At 40.9% G+C, this 23,338-nt stretch overlaps 1 protein-coding gene across 1 annotated transcript; it reads left to right on the top strand.

Moving 5' to 3' along the window:
* Window positions 1–92: 92 nt before the first annotated feature.
* On the top strand, window positions 93–21,444 carry CDC45 (cell division cycle 45). Its single transcript, XM_035098260.3, has 18 exons — window positions 93–461; window positions 1,918–1,977; window positions 2,772–2,864; window positions 4,415–4,552; window positions 5,372–5,512; window positions 5,847–5,902; window positions 7,777–7,825; window positions 8,696–8,757; window positions 10,703–10,753; window positions 11,546–11,665; window positions 12,099–12,230; window positions 13,221–13,319; window positions 14,678–14,839; window positions 15,066–15,204; window positions 16,101–16,184; window positions 17,881–17,999; window positions 19,320–19,396; window positions 20,787–21,444. The coding sequence occupies exons 1-18, from the start codon at window positions 189–191 to the stop codon at window positions 20,849–20,851; spliced, it is 1,920 nt and encodes a 639-aa protein (XP_034954151.3). The 5' UTR covers window positions 93–188; the 3' UTR covers window positions 20,852–21,444.
* Window positions 21,445–23,338: the final 1,894 nt, after the last annotated feature.

Raw genomic sequence — 23,338 nt, 5'->3', positions numbered from 1 at the left:
TCCATTCCCTTGCATATTTCCGCCACTCATATCTCGCAAATGGAGACTGCTACTCCAACATGCAACCGGGAACCGGACGTCGCGTCCTACTGAACAAGACTGCACATCCTCTGCCCTTGCCGCCCAATCTCCCTTCTGACTGCAAAAAGGGTCTTGCCGGTCCGCCTCGGAGCTGCCCGTTTGGGGGAATGGGCGGAGCACACGTCCAATCAAAGCGCCAGAGAGGCCGCACGGTGGGCGGGTCGGGGAGCCTATTGGGCGAGATTCGGAGCGCGGCGACCAATGGGCAAAGCCAAAGGTATTTGGCGCCTTCCTTTGAGCGGAGCCCAAATCGCTGCCTCAGTTCGCATTCGTCGCCGCCGCTGCCGACGGGATCCTCTCAGGGGTTTGAAAGCCCGGCCTTCCCGGTCATGTTCCTGACGGACTTTCGCAGAGATTTCTATGAGGTGGTCGTGAACCAGGTGAGCGGGACTCCTCACCGGCTGTGTGCGGGTCCCGGCGGGGCCAAGAGGGTCCGGCCGGCCCTGCCAGATCCCCGCCAGAGAAGGCCTCGCTCAGCCCTGAAGCCCGTTGGGTGGCCTCGGTCGAGGATGTTGCTGCCCAAGCGAGCACGTTCTTGTTCTTATGACCAGGGTGGATTTGATTTAAATCAAATCAATTTAAATCACTAGTCAGTAAGGCTTGAGTTAAATCATTTATTTTTTTATTTTTTTACAGAAAGACTGAATTCTTGCTGGTATAATCTTAATATTTACAACCAGATGAATGTTTCATTTTTGGAATACAGTAATAACTTTTCAGAGTAGTTTTTACAGTTATATCAGAAATTAATGATTTTGTTATATTATTAAAATACATTGACAGGTAATTATGAAATTATTGTGAGGTTTAATAAGTTAACTGTTTATATTTGGACAACTTTTCTGCTGTTCTTCATTGGAAGGAGAAAAATAATCATTTATTTAATAAGAATTTAAACTATTTAACTAAAACAATAACATTATAGCATATGTATCTGTGTTTGTTAACTGATGTGGTTACAGTAAATTATTTAAAAAAACAACAACCCCTTAGACTGAGTTTTAACACACATGAAAAACTTTTTAAAAATCCTTATTTCCTGATGAATAGCCTTTGGACTATAATGTAACTTAAATAGAAAACTATCTTTAGAAAGATTTTTCCTCCAAAGCGTTTTATTTTTAAAATCCAATTTAAATTTTAAAAAATTGATTGTGTTTATGAAAACATATATTTTTATCCACCCTGCTTATGACCATACCCTCCAACATTTCTCCATTGAAAATAGGGGCATCCCATTTTATTATTATTATTATTATTATCATCATCATATAATTGAATATTATTATATAATTATAACATTTTGTTATTGTTTTTGTTACTTTTACCCCACACATCTTACTAGGTTGCCCCAGCTTCCAACATATATAAAAAGAAAATAAAACCATTAAACATCTTTAAAAAAAACAAAAACTTCCCTTTAGATGTCTTCTAAAGGTTGTATAGTTACTGATCACTTTGGGCTTTGGCTCGGGAATCACTTAACATTTTCCTGATGAAAATAGGGACATCCTATTCCATAATAATAGTAATAATAATAATTAATGTTATTATTAATATCTCACCCATTTGAATGAGTTGCCCCAGCCACTCTGGGCAGCTTCCAACATATATTAAAACAGGAGAAAACCATTAAACGCTTAAAAAAACAACCTTCCCTAAACAGGGGTGCCTTCAGATGTCTAGGATACTTTTTATACACCTTCAAGTGAAGTTTCTTTCAAGTTCTTTCTGTATCCAGAATTGTGATGAATGAAGTGGTTACAGATTGTTATTCTGTAGTGTGCTATTGTCATAGACACTAATTAAAATGTTCTCTCTTTTCTTTTTTGGTAGCGGGTGCTACTTCTTGTTGCTTCAGATGTAGATGCGTTATGTGCTTGTAAAATACTCCAAGTAAGTCTCCTTTTTATGTCCTGTTAAAGTGCAAAAGGCAAAATGGGTGTAAACTGACCTGTGTGGGGAGTCTAGTTTTCTAAGATTGTATCCAGCTAAGCTCAACTGAGAGTAGACACATTGAAATTAATGGCTCCAACTTTGTTGTTTCCATTTATTTCAATGGGTCTAGTCCATTGGATGTTACCCAGCCTTTTTTTTGTGCAGTTAAAATACTGTCACCTGATAAGCAAAACTATATCTAAAGTAAGCAGTGTTTTATCTTTAAATTGCCTTGAGTTCCTGCCAAGGAAAAAGATGGGGTATATATAAGTATATTATTATTATTATTATTATTATTATTATTATTATTAAATTTCTATACTGCCTTTCCTCTGAGAATCACAGGCTTCACAATATAAAAACACAAAAATACAGGCCACAGTAACAAACAAAAACAATCACACACCAGTTTAAAAGGCCATAGATTGTTTAATTAGCCAAAGGCTAATAAGCAGTGGAATCCTTTTCACACTTATATTATTTGGGACACTTTACCATATTTAGAGTGCAAAACATGCACTAAGAAATAGATTATTAAACAATGTTTTATTTACAGAACTCTGTGAATTTTTGATTGCTTGGATTATTGTGCTTGTCTTCAAGGAAATCTTATTTATTTTTATATGACAGTGTGATAAATGTTTGGCCTTGCTCAAACTGCTGTTGAGCAAAAGCCATAAACTGCAATACTATACAAATGGTGATGGCTTGCCTACCTCTTCCTCTAAAATATTACTTCCATTTCTTTTTAGGCTTTATTTCAGTGTGATCATGTGCAGTATACTTTAGTCCCAGTATCTGGATGGCAAGAACTTGAAACTGCATTTCTTGAACATAAAGATCAGGTAAAAACATAATTCGGATTTTTTTAAAAAATCCATTTATTTTCTAGTATCTCATGTTATAGCTGTTATAAGAATTTTGAGGTCATATATATATATATATATATATATAATAATTGTTCATAAAACATGTACATGAATGTACAGTACAGGCACATGTCTGAAGCAGCACAGGAAGACAGGCCTTTCTGACACCATTTTGACTCTCTCTCTCTGACCAGGTGTTCCTCTGCAAGGAAGAAGGGGGGTGGGGGGAACCTTCTCATTGTCTCAGGAATTAAAGTGATAATCCCTGGCATCCTGATACCTGGGTGCCAGACAAAAGGGTGTGATTAACTTGGCTGGGAAACAGGGAAATGTAAATATCTCTCTTTTTTGTTGATTAGGTTTTGGGGGCAGGGGGCAGGGTCCAGGATGCTCAGATTACTGCCACCAGACCTCCCCTTTCATGATGTACCTATGATGAATCTAGGGAGCGGGGTCTTGGGCTACACCCCTTCTGTGACATATGGATGATGCTTCTGGGGGGTGGGCTGAAACCAATTTCAAATTTCTTTTTAAGGGCAAGACACCTTTGTTTGGGGTTCCTTCCTTGTTCTCCTGCGTGAGAGGAAGGACCCTGTTGCAACAGTTTTTATTCTTTAATAAACTGTACTTTGCTTTTGACAGCCTTAGTTTGGTCTCTGTCATTCTACGGCTAGCGGCAACATCGTGCCTGCTTGCCTGGATCCTTGGGCTCTCCCTGGGTCAGGATCCATTTCTCTGGGTTCATAGGAACCAGCTTAAAATTTTACTTCATAGCGCTATGTGTATTTGATAAGAAGGAAATCCTATTAACTCCATTGGTGCTTCGTCCCAAATAATTCTACATGTGATTACAGTAGTCCAGCCCACACCTACGAAGAGTTAGCATATGAAGCTAAACCAGATCATTGATCCACATAATGTAATATTCAGTGGCTCTCCAGAATTTTCTTTGCTAGCCCTACTTAGAGATGCTAAGGAACGAACCTCAGGGCTTTTGTATGCAGCATAGATGCAGTATCACTGAGTTATATCCCTTCTCCACATGTGACTGATTCTGCATGGGAGTTAATTACTTTTTATTGCTGTGGGTGGCCTGAGTTCTCAGATTAAGCAGTGTCATGTTAGATTCTGTTGTGGACAACTTAGAGTAAGACTCTAATTACTTTCTGTAGTCCCAGGGAATTAGCTATACAGTGGTACTTCTGTATGCGGACACGATCCGTTCTGGGGTGCTGTTTGCATCCCGAAAAGTCCGCAATTAGAGTGGCGCTTCTGTGCGTGCGCGGCAAAACCCGGAAGTAAACACTTCCGGGTTTGCCGCGTTCGCAAGCTGAAAAGACACAATATGAAGTGGACGCAACATGAGGTATGACTGTATTTTCTCTAAGGAAACGTAAAAAGCTAATATTTCATAACAGCCCTGAGGATATGAGGCTAAAGGAACCATTAATCTTTTGGATATGGGCCAGCATTTCATAAACAACAACAGTCTTCCTTGCATATTAATATTACTTCCTTATTTACAGTTCCAGTATTTTGTTCTCATAAATTGTGGTGCCAATGTTGATCTACTTGATGTCCTTCAACCCGAAGAAGACAGTGTTTTCTTTGTCTGTGACACACACAGGCCTATCAATATAGTGAATGTTTACAACGAGCCACAGGTAAATTCTGCTTCTTGAGAAAATGGTTGATCAGAATCCATTCACATTGTGATAGATAGGAGTTTATAGGTGGATCCTTTAGTTCTAGACATAATCTTGCTCCTTAAACTGGCATGGGTGAAATTCCATTAGTTTGTCTTGTTTTATATATTATAAATTCCGTATTGATTTGTTAATCATATAATCATATAACACCGGTCTTGAAAGATCTACATTGGCTGCCAGTACGTTTCCGAGCACAATTCAAAGTGTTGGTGCTGACCTTTAAAGCCCTAAACGGCCTATGTCCAGTATACCTGAAGGAGTGTCTCCACCTCCATCGTTCTGCCCGGACACTGAGGTCCAGCACCGAGGGCCTTCTGGCGGTTCCCTCGTTGCGAGAAGCCAAGTTGCAGGGAACCAGATAGAGGGCCTTCTCGGTGGTGGCGCCCGCCCTGTGGAACGCCTACCCATCAGATGTCAAAGAGAAAAACAGCTACCTGATTTTTAGAAGACACCTGAAGGCAGCCCTGTTTAGGGAAGCTTTTAATGTTTAATAGTTTATTGTATTTTATTTTTCTGTTGGAAGCCGCCCAGAGTGGCTGGGGAAACCCAGCCAGATGGGCGGGGTATAAATAATTTATTATTATTATTATTATTATTATTATTATTATTATACTTTTACTGTAGTTGTGATGCTTAGTTTAGTTAATTTTTGGTTACTGTTTAGCTAATACTGTTTTATAGATTGTAATTGTTTTATTGATTTGTTAATTATCTTTCACTTGAATCGTTATTTCCTTAAAATGTTTTATTTAATTAAGCATTTTCTTTTACTAGATCAAACTACTGGTAAAGCAAGATGATGACCTTGAAATTCCTGCCTTTGATGATATCTTTAGGGATGAGGAGGAGGAGGAAGATTCTGGTAACGAAAGTGATGGTTCAGAGCCTTCAGGAAAGCGGAGGCGATTTGAAGAGGTTAGTTCCTTAAATCATGGAAGCTTAAATAAAATATACCCATGTATTAAAGGGAAATTATTGTTTCTATCACAGGGCAAAGTTTGTAAATAGGCGTTCATAATTTACTAGCCACTTTGCTATGAGGAAGTGAAGGAAGATGCACTAAGCAAGCAAATGGGTTATTGTTTTTTTTCTGAGAACTTCATTCTATGTAAACATAAAAACTACAAGTTCAGGGAGTTAGAATTCAGTAGGCGGCTGTTCTTTCAGGCACTACTTGCAGGACTACTTTATAATCAGTTGTGACAAGGAGAGAGAAGGGAAATGTAATTTGCTATTCTAATCTCTGTAGGAAATAGTGGAAAGAACAATGAAAAGACGGCAAAGAAGAGAGTGGGAAGCACGCAGGTATGTCTTCAGATTGTACACATTATACTTCTGTTCTGTCTAATGGTAAAATTGAGATTGGAAGCTCTGAAATATTGACATGGTTAGTGCATCATAGAAGGTGTATCTATATTGCTTTTTAAAGAATTGCTTAGCGTATACAGTGGTGCCTCGCTTAACAAAATTTCCGCTTAACGAAATGATTTTTCGAGCGGAGTTTGCCTCGCTAGACGAATGCGTTTTACGAAAAATTCGTCTAGCGAATCACAGTTTCCCATAGGAATGCATTGAAATTCAATTAATGCGTTCCTATGGGCCAAAAAAGTCCAAAAAAAATCCAATGCATTCCTATGGGATTCGCTAGACGAATTTTTCGCTATAAGAAAAGACCCGTGGAACGAATTAATTTCATCTATTGAGGCACCACTGTATACTAATAATAATAATAAGGCTGGGTTTCCCCAGCCACTCTGGGCGGCTTCCAACAGAAGAATAAAATAATCGATTAAAGATTAAAAGCCTCTCTAAACAGGGCTGCCTTCAGATGTCTTCTAAAAATCTGGTAGCTGTTTTTCTCTTTGACATCTGATGGGAGGGTGTTCCACAGGGCGGGCGCCGCTACCGAGAAGGCCCTCTGTCTGGTTCCCTGCAACTTGGCTTCTCACAACGAGGGAACCGCCAGAAGGCCCTCGGCACTGGAGCTCAGTGTCTGGGCAGAACGATGGGGGTGGAGACGCTCCTTCAGTTATACTGGACCGAGTATATCTTGAAGACAAAGATCTGTGCTCAGCAGTTGTGTTTTGAAATATGTTATAGGTTCAAATACTGTAAATATAGCTCTTAGCTCGCAGGCAATTACAATTACATTTAAAGCAGAGGTTGGTCGGCCATCAGTCATGGGTGCTTTAGTTGAGATTCCTGCATTGCAGGGGGTTGGACTAAATGACCCTTCGGGGTTCCTTCCAACCCTATGTTTCTATGATGTGGCATTAGTTGGATGATAGGATATTATCAAGGATAGAAATTGGTCACCTTTAGTAGGAAAGGCTTAGTTAATTACCTCTTTGATTGTGTTTCCTCCCCAAATCCAAATAAAGTGGAATCTCGGTTTTTGAACGTAATCCATTCCAGAACACCCTTCAACTTCCGAAATGTTCGAAAACTTAAAGCGGAAGCCTCAATACAATAGGGAAACCCAAAACAGAAGCCACGTGGCATGTTCGGCTTCTGAAAATCGTTCAAAAACCAAAACAGTTACTTCTGGGTTTTTGGCGTTTGAAAGCCAAAACATTCGACTTCCGAGACCCTCGAAAACGGAGGTTCCACTGTATTTCTTGTGGGTACAGGATCTCTCCTGCGCACAAAATTTTTTGGCCTGTAGAGGCAGCAGTTATAATATATATAGCAAGAACTAGTGTTTCCTTGCATGAAAATAAACAGGGCAACCTTTGCATGTAAGAGCTCTGTGTACACAAGGAGTGCTTTTGATTGGGTTGGCTCTCTTTTTCCACATTACATAATGGAAATAATTATTTACAGGTTTAACCTTTTATATACAGCAATTGTTGGAGTACAGTGTTCTTTGTCCACTAATGGAGGAGCCCTTGTGCTAGTGGAGGGCATCGTTTAAATGCTGCGGAGCAAAAGAACCCAAAGCAACAATTACACTAGCAGAAGCTTGTTTTTCAACAGATGATTCTTGTTGTGCAATCTGTTTTGTAAACCGCTCTGAGGTTTTTTCTACAGTCAAGTGCCGTATAAATTTGATGAAGTAAATACATAAATATTCAGTTATGTGCTTGTGTTTTCCCTTGCACAACGACAGTCCTTCAGCTTAACTATATTGCTAAGTGCCTTTAACTTACTGCTACATTGGACTTCTTTCTGTTTTTCAGGCAAGAAATTCTGTTTGACTATGAGCAGTATGAATATCACGGGACTTCAGTAAGTATCAAATAGTGTCAGCAGACCATGAACTGGAACCTTTTTTCAAGTGAAGATTTTATTACTTTGCAAAATTAACAGCAGTTAGTTCAGGATGCCTTACTTTGTGGAAAGCAAGCTTAGCTATTAGCACCATAGTATATTCTTTATAAACAAATTCTGTGTTTCTGGCTTTCTTGTCATGCCACATATTTAGAAAGGTCCCTTCTTGGGTATGCATTTTTGCATCCTCTTCTTGGGGATACATTTTTGCAGTAGCTTTTAATCTTTCTGTGAGAATGGGGAAACCTTTGAACCATGCTGCTTTTCAGGGATAAATAAGTTTAGCAATTAGTGTTACTTATGCATCAACAATAAGAGAGTGATTTCTAATGGGAGTGCATCTTCACTTCAGGGAAATACTATATTGGGAAAAACACAGAGGAAGCTAACATAGCAGGACAGCTTACTCTATGGTATTAACCCCTTCATGTGTTAATTACTCATAAGCATGTTGGTTATGTGAGTTTTGTTATCCCCCAAACCTTGGTGATGATATGAGCTACATATTCAGCTGCCCCCCGACAGACTTCTGAGTGGTGGTGCTGTATTCTGAATGTGCAGGTGGGGGGAGGGGGCTGAAATCTCAGGTCACTCTTGTACAATTTGAGGCTGAGCTCTTGTCTGCTGCTGCTTTCAGAAACAAGCAACAACAGTTAATAACAGATGTTGTAATTAGTTCAGTTTCAGAAGAGACTAACAAGCCATGGCTGTCCCTTACTTTTGATAAGAGTAGTAACACTGGACCTGCTGGATGCTGAAAACATTTGCTTGTGTGGAAAAATCTGTCCACACTCAGCTATTAATTGTTGTTTTTCCCCCCTCTTGTAGTCTGCCATGATGATGTTTGACTTGGCATGGATAATGTCTAAAGATTTAAATGATATGTTGTGGTACGTAATCTAGTTTGTGATAGTAGTATTGCTGACTTTCTTCCAGATGTGTTCCAACTTGTATAGAAATGTCCCTGCCAATTGCTCTATCGAAGAGGAAAATCCATTGAAATCCATTTCTGATTATGTCTTACGGATATCACATGAATTACTATTTCGTTTATGATCCCACCCTAAAAAACTTTAGTTTTTAGGGTAGGATCATAATCCCTGATGTTTTACTAAACATGTTTTGTTTAATGGTGGATTTCTACAAATGAGACCCTCCATTCGATACAGCACTCAAAATTTGCCAGGCACATTTTGCACCTGACTATTGGCCACTTGCGACCAAGTGAAGATGCCCGGGTGCCAGGATGGCACCTGTCGTCTCCCCCACCAGGAGGTGCATGCCTGGGCTGTCCTTGCATCTTGACTGTTTTCACACACTAGCAACACATCCTGTAGAATTCTGTCTGTGATATTTTATCTGCACAATCAGAATGAATTCAGAACGGATTCAAACTACAAGAAAGAAAATTCCACCTAAACATTAGGAAGAACTTCCTGACAGTAAGAGCTGTTCGGCAGTGGAATTTGCTGCCAAGGAGTCTGGTGGAGTCTCCTTCTTTGGAGGTCTTTAAGCAGAGGCTTGACAGCCATCTGTCAGGAATGCTTTGATGGTGTTTCCTGCTTGGCAGGGGGTTGGACTGGATGGCCCTTGTGGTCTCTTCCAACTCTATGATTCTATGATTCTATGAATTTCAGGAACCAGAAAGTCATATTGGAAAATACAACTTTTGAGCCGTCTGGCCCCCAAACGGCAACTAGGCATTCCGTTTTGGTGACTGTAACCCTGGTTCAAGGAGCCGATTGGCACCTAGCTTATATATCTTGAGTTTCTAAAACTGGTTGTATGCTATTAATAAGGCAGATATAAAAGGAAATGTCCTTGAGGCACAGGCATTAAATGTCATTCATAGCTATAAGTATTTTCATACATTCTATTATTTATTTCTATTTAATAATTGCTTCCTTTAAAACAAGATGCTTTAACAATAAAAATATTTCATACATCAAAACAATTTCAAATCCAGTAGAAATATATCCTGAATCATCCATGCTCCGTTCCTGATATTTCCAGTTGAAAGGAACCCAGGGAGCAGAATTGGAAAAGGCTTCAGAAGGCTTCTGCCAGTTGAAATAGGTAGAACTGGGTAGTTATACCAGTACAGTGGTACCTCGACATACGAATGCCTCAACTTGCGAAGGTTTTGACTTCTGAAGTCCACTAACCCGGAAGTATTTTCGTCGTGTGCGCCGCAGAACTGGGTAGTTATACCAGTACAGTGGTACCTCGACATACGAATGCCTCAACTTGCGAAGGTTTCAACTTCTGAAGTCCACTAACCCGGAAGTATTTTTGCCGTGCGCGCCACATGCGCAGAAGCGGCGCACACGGCCTGCGCAAAGCGCAAAATCGCACACAAAATGGACTTCCGAAGGTTTCAACTTCCGAAGAGTGCCGCGGAACGGATCGCCTTCATAAGTCGAGGTACCACTGTAGTCTGAGTTGGTATGAAGCAGCTTCAAATGTTCCATTGGAAAGTGTGGGGAAATATTTTCTACTTGCTAGTTGGGCATACCTGTGGGTACCTGAAAGCTTATCAGAAATGTTTAAAGGGAAGTCCTAGACATGTCTACTTGGAAATAAGTCCCATTGAGTTCAATGGTACATACTCCCAGCTTTCTATCCTGGTGCCCTCCAGATGTTTTGAAATATAATTCCCATCCCTGATTATAGGCCATGCTTACTGGACTGATGGGAGTTGTATGATGGAGGTATGCTAAGGTATAGAATTGCACCTTAAAGTCTTCGGGGAAACTTTTAAATAATTGTTCACTATTCAGTCTCAGCAGGGACAGATACAAATTCTAGATTCAATTGATTTGGTTTGCTTTTTAGGTGGGCTATTGTTGGACTAACAGACCAGTGGATTCAAGACAAAATCACTCAGTAAGTGTTAGCTGCTTTGGGCGTCCTTGTGACTGGACAGAAAGAGGCATTTAAAGAGTTAACTAATGTTATAACAAATTGAATCCTTTAATTTATTCAATTATGGTGAGGACAGAATTATTTTTTAAAGCAGCATGCCTATTTCATGTGTTATGAGCTATCCCCAATTCTGCAATGAACTGGGAAACTTGTTTTTACTGAGAAGCACAGTATTTATAGCATTTGCTAAGACTGCATTGTATTTGAGAGACAATAGACTTCATTCCTTTATAACGTCAAAGGAATTTTACAGCATGCATTTTAGTGGCAAGCTGTTTTTAATGAATTGACTTCTTTCCACATTGAATATCCCGAAAGCAGGAATGGTCAAACTTTATTTCCTTTTCTATAGAACCCTGCACTCCACCAATCAGAGCTAGTTGCAAAGCAGTGAATGAGGGTGGCAGACATATATTTTCTTAGAATTAAGGAACAGGGCATCTACAAAGCACATGCTGAGCTCAGTAATTTGTGTTTAGTACCAGAACTAATCTTGCAGCCCTTCCTAAATTCCACTTCTGGCTTCTCCTATATTTTTTCAAAAATTCAACAATCTAACTTAGAAAATGCCTTTACTGTTATCAGACATAAAACCCTTGCAAATCTGCTCATCTCCTAGAGATCTGCTGGTAGATATCAGTATATTGCTCATCCTTTCTCCAAAATACATTTAATATTTAAAAGGCAGATGATAGAGGTGTCTGGAAAAGAGATTGAAGTAACTATTTTGTATCTGTTTTCTTTCTTAAAAAGAATGAAATACGTAACAGACATTGGATCTCTACAGCGGCATGTATCTCGGCATAACCATCGCAACGGGGATGAAGAAAATTCTCTTTCTATTGACTGCATGAGAATAGCATTTGAATATGAGTATCCTTCTAAATAACGGAAAATATTTCTAAGACTTGGATGAAGTGGTTTGTAGTACCAGTTGTTCCCTTGCCTTTGCCATGTGAGTGGTTCAGTTCAGACATAATGGCACTACTGTATTTCAAAGCAACCTGTTTATTGGCACACAAGTGAATACTGAACTCAAGCGCTCTTGCCTTCCCTTTTCCCTCTTCCCTCTGGAAACTGGTCTCCGAAAACAGGAAGTCCCTCAACAGCCAGATGCAGGAGAGGGAGGACTTGGGATTGCCATCTGTTCATGCTCCAACAAACTATGGTTTATTGAAGCAGCCGTGTCATATCTTAAGCAGGTCATTGTGATCCAGACAAGTCATTTTGAACAAGAATGTAATAGGTGTTTTTTTAAATCCAACCTGCTGTAATTATTTTTCCTAATTCTTATTGATGCTCTTAGCTTGTGCCTTGCGCTCTATCAACATTGGTCTCTGTATGAAAGCCTCTGTAATACCTGCTACACTTCTGCCAGCTTCAAGCTTTGGTCTGTTCAAGGTCAGAAGAGACTGCAGGAATTCCTTGCTGATATGGGGTGAGTTAATAAGGAAATTTTAAATAAATAAATAAATAGTTTATATATACTGTATAATATATAGCAGCATCAATGTGTGTGGCACTTTTACAACGTTCAGGAGAACAGGTCCTTGTTCCAAATTGTTTACAATAGAAAGCACATCATAGAGGATACAACATAGAAAGGGGAGCAAAATGGAGAAAAGGATAATGGGGGGGGATTTGCATTTATTTCAGTTAACAGGCTTATTCACAGTAGGGCATGGGGACTAGGGCAGTGATGGGGAACCCCTATGCCCAACTGATTCCCCGCCCACAGCAGGGTTTGTAGGCGTTTCCAACCTGCTGATTGGCAGTGTCTGCAAAGCCCTCTGCCTTTGCCCTTGCAGTTTGATTTCCAATTGTGCAGGGAATGAAATACTTCATCTGCTGTCATGGTGATGTTAGGTGATTGACAGGAGTGCCCTGCAGATCTTGGGAGAGGTCAGGATCTGGAGCACTAGCTGGATCCAGTTCACTGTCCTGGACTAGGGGATTGAGACAAAGGATTTGCAGGAATGGTTTTGAAGGTGGATTTTGAAGGAAGCAAGAGGAGGCATTGCATGGATAATGTTGCATGTAGGCCTTTGCATAAGGGGCAAAAGGAGAATTTGGATGGCTGAAGGCAGTGGAGCTTCAGTAAAGGTCATGAGCAAGGCTGCCAAGCCAGGTGAAGTTTGACATTCCTTCATCTATACTATTGGGAACCTCTCCAGAAATTCCCATGTTTAAATCTAGCATCTCCAGGTACAACTGGTCTGAAATCATGCCATTCATTGTAGACGTTACCAAGCTATATGGCCTTATGGCTTGATTCAGTTTAAGGCAGTCTTCTATATTCAGTTAGAATACAGCCATTAACTAACCAGCAATAGTTTTTGAGTAATGAACATGAAGGGATTGTGACTTGGCAGACTGGGTTCATCACTGAAAATGTGATCTCTTCCCCACCCCCGCTCCTTTCCCCCAGCTTACCTTTGAAGCAAGTAAAACAGAAATTCCACTCTATGGACATTTCCTTGAAAGAGAATCTACGGGAGATGATTGAAGAGTCTGCAAATAAGTTTGGGTAAAACACTTTTTTACGTATTTGGAAGTCTTAGTAAACCTTTTCATCTCTGTGTGATGGCCTAAAAGGGTATTGTAGCCTGTCTGGAATGAGCAGAAGCAGAAACCCACTCTTGCCCATACATTTCTCCTAAACTTTCAACCAACTATTGAACAGTTCATCAATTTAAAAAACAAACAAAAACTAAAGCACTACTAGCAGGTCTGCCCTTGCTGCTTACTATTTCACAAATATTTTTATTTATTACATTTATATCCCACCTTCCAAGGAGCTCAGGGTCTTAGGGTGGTATATGTAGCATGGAGATTATAACGCAAACCTAATCTGCAGGGTTGTTTTAGTGATTTCTAAAGTAACGTGATTTTTTAAAAACATGATTTTTTGGTGTGTGCCTAGGGGGAGGGAAATACTGTTTATAAATAGTAACACTCTAAAAGGAACTATTTGGCTGTTGATTGGACTAGCTGCCCTGATAACACAGAGATGGCAGGGCAGGCAGAGTTCTTCAGCTGCCACCAGCTGAACTGAGTTGATGTAATCCGAGAGAGGGTCAAGGCAAGCAGAAAATGTTAAGTGTTAGGCCTAGGAAATGAGGATTGGAGCAGGGAAATGCCTAGAAAAATGAGAGGAAGAGGAAAAGAATAAGGAAAACTGAGAGAAAGACAAGCTCCTACATATTGCCATGAGCTACATAGGGAAGGGATTCAGGTGGACAGAGTTTTGTTATTAGGTAATCTTCCAGAAATGGCCTTTAGAACATTAAATTCATGATTGCTTTAGCAATGGTGTGTACATATACAGGTGAAACTTGGAAAATTAAAATATTGTCGAAAAGTGTTCAGTAATGCAACTTTTAATTTTTACAAATGCTTTCTTTTGGAAATTCCACAGTAATAAAACAAATAGTTACAATAATACAAAAATAAACATCGCTATTACATTTCATTAATTACATTCCATTTATAATTGACCCGCCTAACAACAAATAATTACAATTACAATAAATGAAGCAGCCATAGGCAACCTTGGCTCTCCAGATGTTTTGGAACTACAACTCCCATGATCCCTGACCACTGGACCGGTTAGCTAGGGATAATGGGAATTGTAGTTCCAAAACATCTGGAGAGCCAAGGTTGCCTATGCCTGAAAAAAAGGCTTGACATATCTTGCTTTGCATGTCATGCAGCTATCTCATATATTGGTTTCATCTTTTAAGTTGCATTACTGAAATAAATGCACTTTTCGACGATATTCTAATTTTACAAGTTTCACCTGTAGTATGTTCAGTGCTAAGACTGCAGTAGGGATTAAAAAAAACACTTTTAACATCTCTCTGTTGGCTTAATTTGGTTTTGCAGAATGAAGAATTTAAGAGTACAAACCTTCAGCATCCAGTTTGGTTTTAAAAATAAGTTTTTAGCAAGTGATGTAGTTTATGCTGCTGCTTCTTTAATGGAGAACATGGAGAAAGACGAAAGTGGAACTGACAATTTCATCAAAGCTTTGGATAGTCTTTCCAGGTAACACACATAGTTTTTCAAACTCATTCAAATTGCTTTTTAAAAAATTTTTTACCCACAACTGATTGGCAGTAAGGCATTGTAAACTGTTACATCAAAAATTCAAAGTAAACATCCTGTAAGAATGTACCAAGCAAGTGATTCATGATAATAAATCAAGAAGTCTTCAGTGCAGGTTTTTCTCTTCTCTGGTAAAGTAACCTTCTTTCTGTTTTCCTTTCTTCAGGAGTAACCTGGACAAGTTGCATCAAGGGCTGGAACTAGCCAAAAAGCAACTTCGTGCAATTCAGCAGACCATAGCCAGCTGTATCTGCACCAATCTTGTAATCAATCAGGGACCGTTCCTTTACTGTTATCTCATGGAGGTAAAATTTGCCTGGACTTGTTTCTCAGTTCTGTGCTGCACTTTTAAAACACTTCATTTACGTTAACAAGCTTGAAGTTCAAAACCGAGTGGTTTTTAGCTTCACAGACTTGGCACATGCTGTATCTACAGCTTTTCAGGGCCAAACTTAGATTAGACAGTGGAAGTGCTTTTAAAAGAAGTGTAAAGAGATGAGAGATCTGATTGCAAATCCGCAATGTTTGGCCCTGGGTTATGGAGCCCAGGAGAGAGCAGTGTTTTGTCCTTTAACATCTTAAGATTTGACTCTGCATGAAATCAGGGCTTTGAGTGAAACTTGCAAGGATGCCAGTCACTGTACAGTGGAACCTCAGTTTATGAACACCTCGGTTTACGATTTTTCGGTTTATGAACGCCGCGGAACCATCTGGAATGGATTAATTCACTTTCCATTACTTTCAATGGGAAAGTTCGCTTCAGTTTATGAGCAGACTTCCGGAACCAATTGTGTTCATAAACCGAGGTACCACTGTACACTTCATTTTAACTGATTTTAGTATTGTATTTTTTAAATTGTTGCAACCGGCCCCAGGGAGTTTGTGGTGAAGGGCAGGTAAGAAATACTATACGTTGATGGTGGTAGATTTGTGATCCAGGAGGTTCACTTATCGCCTTCAGTAAAGCAGCTGCACAACTGAACTTTTATTTATCTTAATAATAGCCCTGCATGCTGCTTGGCAAGAACCTTTTGAATCTCAGCAAGAGAATCTGTTGGGGAGAAAAGAGACCCAGTGGCCTGGTGTACGTGTAGAAGATCTGGCACACATCTAAAAGGACCACCTGCCCTATAGCCTGTCTCTGGAAATTACTGCCTTTGGGGGGCGGGTTTAGTAATTATATCTCTTTTTCCCTTCCCAGGGCACACCAGATGTGAAATTGTTCTCCAGACCAGTATCGTTATGCCTGCTTAGCAAATACTTACTCAAGTCATTTGTTTGTTCTGTAAGTCATTTTCTGTTTCCTCTTCAGGGTTTGCTTAAGTAACGATGTTCCTTATCTAGCAGCATTGCTCAGACAAGACCTCTTCCCACAGCAGAATGGGGCGGGGGAGCAATTTTCAGAGATCTGCTCTCTGTCCTGCAGTCCCCACACCCACATAATCTGCTCCAGGAGCTCCTTTACACCTCTTGAATACATTTAAAGGAGGGGGATGTTGAGTGGCCCTGCTGGATACAACACGTCATCTCCATGATGTTGAGCAGCACAATTTTAATATGCACTCCTAAAGAGGGGCGTGCTGAAGTGATATATAATTGTACTCATAAGGACCAAATTACAAAGCACATGACTTGAAATGCATACAGTAAGCCTGCAACTTTACTCGGTGGTTATATTCCGGGGATCACGCCTAAAGCCAAAACCGTGTACAGTGGTACCTCTACTTACGAATTTAATGTGTTCCGAACACACATTTGTAAGTCGAAAAAATTTGCAAGTCGAATCCCATAGGAATGCATTGGGAGAAAAAAATTGTAAGTCGAAGCAACCCTATCTAAAAATCCGTAAGTAGAAAAAATCCTATCTAAACCGCATCCAAGATGGCGGACGGAGCTCCATTTGTAAGTAGAAAAATTCGTAAGTAGAGTTATTTGTAAGTAGAGGTACCACTGTATAGTCAAAAAACATTGGGTGCAATGGTGGGTGGGATTGGCAAAGTCATTTTTCCTGGGGGTCTGCCCCCTTTATCTTTTCTTTTTAATTTTTGTTTTTCTAAGTGCATAAAGCTGAATGCACACAAGTTAAATGTGTGTATGTTGTGGGTTTACTGTAGCTAAATTTAATGTGCAGATTAAAAAAAACAACAAATAGCGCCAGTGATGTTACTAGGAAATTTACTCACAGTACAAATGGCATTTCGGGCAAGCGATTTTTCTTAGGTTAGGGGCAAGGGGTGAAGGGGTTAAATTCTTCCCTCTCTATTTGCTGCAATTTAATATAACTTCTTACTTTGGCTCTAGAGTTAGATGTGAAGGCCTGGGTGGGGGGAAAGGAACAATGCTGGGAGAGCCCACATTCCCCCCCAATTTTTCTGTTTTTCCCTAGGCTTTCTCATGTGTACCCTAAATTAACTCAAGAACTGACTTAAACAAGGGATTGTATTGGAAAAGTAATATTACAGGACAGTTTTATTTCTGAGCATCATGTGTTGGATGATGTCTTTTTATTCATTTGGTAAGGCAGAACATAGCAAATTTACAAAAGGAGCAGGTTTTCAACCTTTCCAAGGAAAAGCACATTCAAAAAAGAATTATTCATTTCATCCACCGTAGTGTTATAACAATTTCTGTTTTAAAATTTTATTAAATTGCACTTTAAGCAATTTAGCATAGCATTTAAACTGTTTTTATTGTAAGGCACACATGAGTTCCTTTTAAATATGGGTAAGGTAAAATCTGATAAACCTAGCAGAGCAGTAAGTATAAATAAATATCTGTGTGTGAGATTACTGGAAAAAATGTCTGTCTGGTTACTGCTGTCTAAGGAACCTCGAAACGTCTAGCGAATGTTTGATCTGTAATCCTTTTTAGATAACTTTAACCCCCAAATTAACTCCTCATCAGTACTTTAAAAAGCAGAGCTGAAGTTTTCTGATTCTGTCTTTGAAGTTTATGTAATCAATCTGCTTTCTGGTTTCCAGACAAAAAACAAGCGCTGCAAGCTGCTGCCAATGGTTATGGCTGCACCAATGGACACTGAGCAAGGCACAGTGATCATGGTGGGGATTCCACCTCATCTGGAAAGCTCAGACAAAAAGAAGTACGAGTTTTATTTGCTGGCCTCTTTTGATAAGATGCTCCATAAACTAAGCTGGCTGTTCCAAGTCTGATAATTGTTCTGGAGTGTGTGAGGGGGGGGGGGAACCACAGATATGCATTTGCAATGAAATAGGCCAACTCTGTGTGGTTGTTTGGGTGCATGCTGAGAATTAGCCTGGTGTAGCGGCTTGCATTTTGCACTTGAACCAAGGAGACTCAAGCCATGAAATTCACTGGGTAATCTTGAGCCAGTCACTCTTTCAGTCTAACTTACCTCGTATTGTTGAGGTGTTGGCAGGGACCGAAACTCTTTGGAGGAAAGGAAGCATGGGAATGCTTTGCTCAGTTTGCACAGCTGCCATTTTTGCAGCTTGTTAAACTTAAGCTGTTGTATCAAATGATTTTGCACTTGTGCAACGTGGGGCACCTGGATTTTGCCAATCCCCTACAGCCTCCCACATCCCCTGAAAAACTGCTCCTGGGGGTTGGAGGGCTTTCTGGAGCAGTATGGGGGGCTGTAACAGGGGGGGGAGATCAGTGCTTCACCCTAGGACCAAATACAACTGTTTAAGGCAGCCATAGGCAAACTCTAGGGACCCAGGTGGCACTGTGGTTAAACCACTGAGCCAAGGGCTTGCTGATCAGAAGGTCGGCGGTTCGAATCCCTGTGACGGGGTGAGCTCCCATTGCTTGGTCACAGCTCCTGCCAACCTAGCAGTTCGAAAGCACGTCAAATTGCAAGTAGATAAATAGGAACCGCTACAGCGGGAAGGTAAACGGCGTTTCCATGTGCTGCTCTGGTTTGCCAGAAGCGGCTTTGTCATGCTGGCCACATGACCTGGAAGCTATACGCCGGCTCCCTCGGCCAATAATGCGAGATGAGCGCGCAACCCCAGATTTGGTCACGACTGGACCTAATGGTCAGGGGTCCCTTTACCTTTTAGGCAAACTCTGGCCCTCCAGGTGTTTGGGGACTACAATTCCCATCATCCCTAGCTAACAGGACCAGTGATCAGAGATGATGGGAATTGTAGTCCCAAACATCTGGAGGGCCAGAGTTTGCCTATGCCTGCCTTAGACAGTTGCATTTGATGATGATGATGATGATAATAATATAATTTATTATTTATACCCCTCCCATCTGGCTGGGTTTCCCCAGCCACTCTGGGCGGCTTCCAACAGAAATATTAAAATACAATAATTTAAGGTGCGTGTTCTTATTTAATAGATGCTTGGGGTACTTTTAAGAGAAAGGCTAAACGCTTGTTGACTTTTCCTTTCTGGGCAAATGCAAAATGCTTGTTTTTCTCTCCCTCTCTAGCTTTTTTGGAAGAGCATTTGAAAAAGCTGCAGAGAATACCAGTTCTCGGACTTTACACAACCATTTTGACATGTCTAGTAAGTAAATGCTGCATATCTTATATAAGCTAGTGCATCAGCAGCTTTTAGACTTTTCCATGCATGCCTTTGTTTACTTGTTTTTTTAATGAGGCACATTTCAGAGAAAATCGTGCAATTCTGAGTACTTTACTAAGTATTTGTAAGCTTGTAAAAGAGCTGTGGCAGTCAAACATCACTGAGACTTGGAATGTGCACCAGGAGCCAACAATGTGCTTCACCTACTGATGTGCCCTAAAACCAAGTAGCTGCTGTTGCTTTGCATGGATGATGGATCAAAGAGGTAAAAGGCTTATTGGCTCCAAGTATTTACCTCTTGGCAGTGAAGTAGTGCAGCTTCTAGTTTTAAAGTTTCAAGCGTGCACCCTCATCAGTTGATGAGCACAAGACCAACTGATGACTGGCATGTGTGAAAAAAATAACCCCACATCATACATCACAGACTAATGACCTGACATTCTTTCAACTAAAGTCCTTTTTGGTGGGAACACTTGATACATTTATCTTTGAGTGTGAGTCATTGGGTGATTCGATTGATGATTATGTATGTATGAATGAACTATGAGGAAATATTACAATGTTGGGAGCTTTATTTCTAGCACTCTTCCGGGTCGGAGGAGCACCCGTGCACATGCGCACACACTATTTCCAGTGCTCTTCCGACTCGGAAGTTGGTCCCCGCAGCGAGAAAAAAATGGTGTCGTGGGGGGGGGGGGAGAGAGCACGGAATCCCCATGCCGATCCATGGAACAGCAGTGGGCCGGTTCCAGGAAGCTCATGGGCCGGAATCGGCCTATGGGCCTTTTGTTGCTGACCTCTGTTTTAAGGTCATCCAACTAACTGGAAGAGTGGGACACTGAGGAAGAGGAAGAATGTCACAAAGGGCATAGTTAAACTGTGAAATTCTCTACCACAAGAAGTGGTGATGGCCACCAACTTGGGCATATTTAAAATGGGATTGGACAAATTAATGATAACGCTCTCAGTATCTACTAATCACGATGGCAGTGAAGTAGCATCAGGGTCAGAGGTAGCGTGCCTCTGAGGAGAAGTTGCTGGAGAACAACCGTTAAGAGAGAATTGCTGTCCTCATGTCCAACTTGTGGCCTTCCCGCAGTCATGGCTGACCACTGTGGAAAAAGTGAATTTTCTTATGTTAAGTAGTCCCAAAATGAACTCTGCATCTGCAATGGTTACCAGTTAATACCGGCAGCGCTGGCTTCTAAATTGACTAAATTGACTTGAGCAATGTAGAGTGACTGGGGAAACCAAGCCAGATGGGCGGGGTATAAGTAATAAATTATTATTATTACTGCCAGAAAACGTTTAAATCAAGTTGTCACTGTAATCAGTATTCGTGCCATTACAGAAATTTCTTTTATTGTTTTAGTTATTGAATTGAAAATGGAAGATCGAAGCAAATTTCTGGATGCACTTATTTCTCTTTTGTCCTAGTGGTAAGATGGTGCTGAAGGATTTTTTTTTTAGCCATTGAATCTTGAACAATTGTAGAACTCATTAAAATGTATCTGATTGTGTTCTATTTTTAAACTTTTGTCTTTCTCTTTTGGTAAGCTCTTGATACCGTTTTATCTGTGAGTTTTACCTTATGTATATGGAATTTGTAAATAGCAATTATCTTGTATCTACCATGTTTGGCTTGTATAGCTTTGATGTAAACCTATTTTAAAGCAGGTTTGTTCTTGAAAAATTTAATCAAATAAATTTTTCATTTTATGTCTTGATGTAAAATCACTGTGCTATCTGATAATGCCGGGAACATCAATATTTTGCTAATCTACATATTACTATACAAAAAATGGAAATACAGACCATTTCATTTTATACTTAGGGATATGTGCCATGGGTTTCACTTAGCATGAACTGGTCCACCAGTATTCAGAATTTGTAATGTGCTTTTTAATGCTTCGGTGTGTTTTGCTTCTATTTATTTTTATTTTGCAATGTTTTTATACCGCTTAATCAACAAAATATTAATCAACAAAAATTGTGCTTGTATGGCCACATAAATTATTGCTATTTTCCAAGTTGTGGGTATTGGCTACGTCTATGACAGTAACATTGTGTGCTTTGGTTCCCCCCCCCCCACGCCCCATCCAATCTTCAGTTTCTTTCCCTATCTCTGTCCCCCTCTATGATGAAGCCCATGGATGTGTCTTGAGCAGAGGTCAGCAAACTTTTTCAGCAGGGTGCCGGTCCACTGTCCCTCAGACCTTGTGGGGGGCCGGACTAAATTTTGGAGAGAAAAAATAATGAACGAATTCCTATGCCCCACAAATAACCCAGAGATGCATTTTAAATAAAAGGACACATTCTACTCATGTATAAACACACTGATTCCCGGACCATCCACGGGCCAGATTTAGAAGGTGATTGGGCCGGATCTGGCCCCCAGGCCTTAGTTTGCCTACCCATGGTCTAGAGCAGGGATGTCCAACCGGTAGATCACCGGCTGACCCTGGTAGATCGTGGGATCCTTATCATGTACAAAAAGTTATTGGGGGGGGAGTAAAAAAACTGTGCAGTCCTCCCCCCAAAAAAGCTCAACATCTCTGGGCACTTCACTGCTAAAATAAAAAAGCTCAACTACTCTGGGCAATCCACTCAACCCATGTATGCTCCTCCTCCCACCAATGACAATGGGTAGATCACTGCCAGTTTTTTTATACAGGGAGTAAATCACAGTCTCTTGGGGAGTTGGACATGCCTGGTCTAGAGGGTGCAGAGGCGGAAAACAGACAGGTAGGGTTCAGTCAGGATCATAAATCTGAACAATGATGACAGCTGGAGGCAAATCTTTCAGGACCCCGGACAGAGCCCAGGGAGCAGACAGCTTATTCTGAGAAGAACCATCTCAGCTGAGCCCCCGACTGTCCCTCTCAAGGCTCCACCCCCTTGCTGATTAGTGCACATCCCCTGGCTTAGAGCCTGGCATTCCAATGCCTCTCCAGGATCCAAGGCCTGCCTGCCCATGAAACAGGGTGAAGCAGCTGCCTCAGGCGGCCAAACCCCCCAAGGCGGCATTTTCACAGGTGGCTGCCCTGGCGGAGAAGAAGCAGCAGCACCATTGGCACTGCTTTCCGGCAGCATCTTACCAAGATCTCGCAGAGTGCAAGATGATCACGCGCGATTTCTGCGAGATCTCATGAGAACTTGCTGAAAATTAGAGGCAGAGCCCTGTTTCTCCTCAAGTGGCAAAATGGGACGTAACACCCCTGCCAGGATCTCATACTAAGCACACTGTCTGTCTGTTAGCAAGCCAGCTTGGCGGAATGCGAGTCCCTTGGAGGATGCAAGCCCCTCTGGAAAGGGGCTTGGTCTCGAGGGGGTTTCTGGTTGTTAGGGCCAGTGTCTTCGCAGTCAACACTATTGGCACCTTACCCTCTGTGCTTGGGCTGTTGCTGCTGGTAGAGTTCATGGCAATTTTTTAAAAGCAGTTGATTGGTTCTCTTCCTTCCATTTTTTTAATGCATTAATGCTTTAGTTGAGATTCCTGCATTGCTGGGAATTGACTAGATGACCCTCAGGGTCTCTTCCAGCTCTGCAATTCTATTACTCTATTAATCTTCCGGTTATCCATGGCTTATTGTATATATGCCATGCCTGTTGTCTTTGTCCATTGAGTTTTCTTGGCAAAATACTGGAGTGGTTTACCAGTTCCTTCTCCAGGTGGATCACATTTGGTCTAAACTCTCAGCTATGGCCTGTCCATCTTGGGTGGCCCTGCATGGCATAGGTTCTCTGAGTTATTCAAGCTCCTTCGCCACGGCAAGGCAGTGATCCATGAAGGATGAGATGGTTGGACAGTGTTCTCGAAGTTACCAACATGAGTCTGACCAAGCTGCGGGAGGCAATGGAAGACAGGAGTGCCTGGCATGCTCTGGTCCATGGGGTCATGAAGAGTCGGACAAAACTAAACGA

The sequence above is a fragment of the Zootoca vivipara genome, chromosome 16, assembly GCF_965207765.1.
Source record: "Zootoca vivipara chromosome 16, rZooViv2.hap1.1, whole genome shotgun sequence".
Lineage (NCBI taxonomy): Eukaryota > Metazoa > Chordata > Lepidosauria > Squamata > Lacertidae > Zootoca > Zootoca vivipara.
Note: the sequence above shows the minus strand (reverse complement) of the source record. Positions and strands in the feature narration are given on the sequence as shown.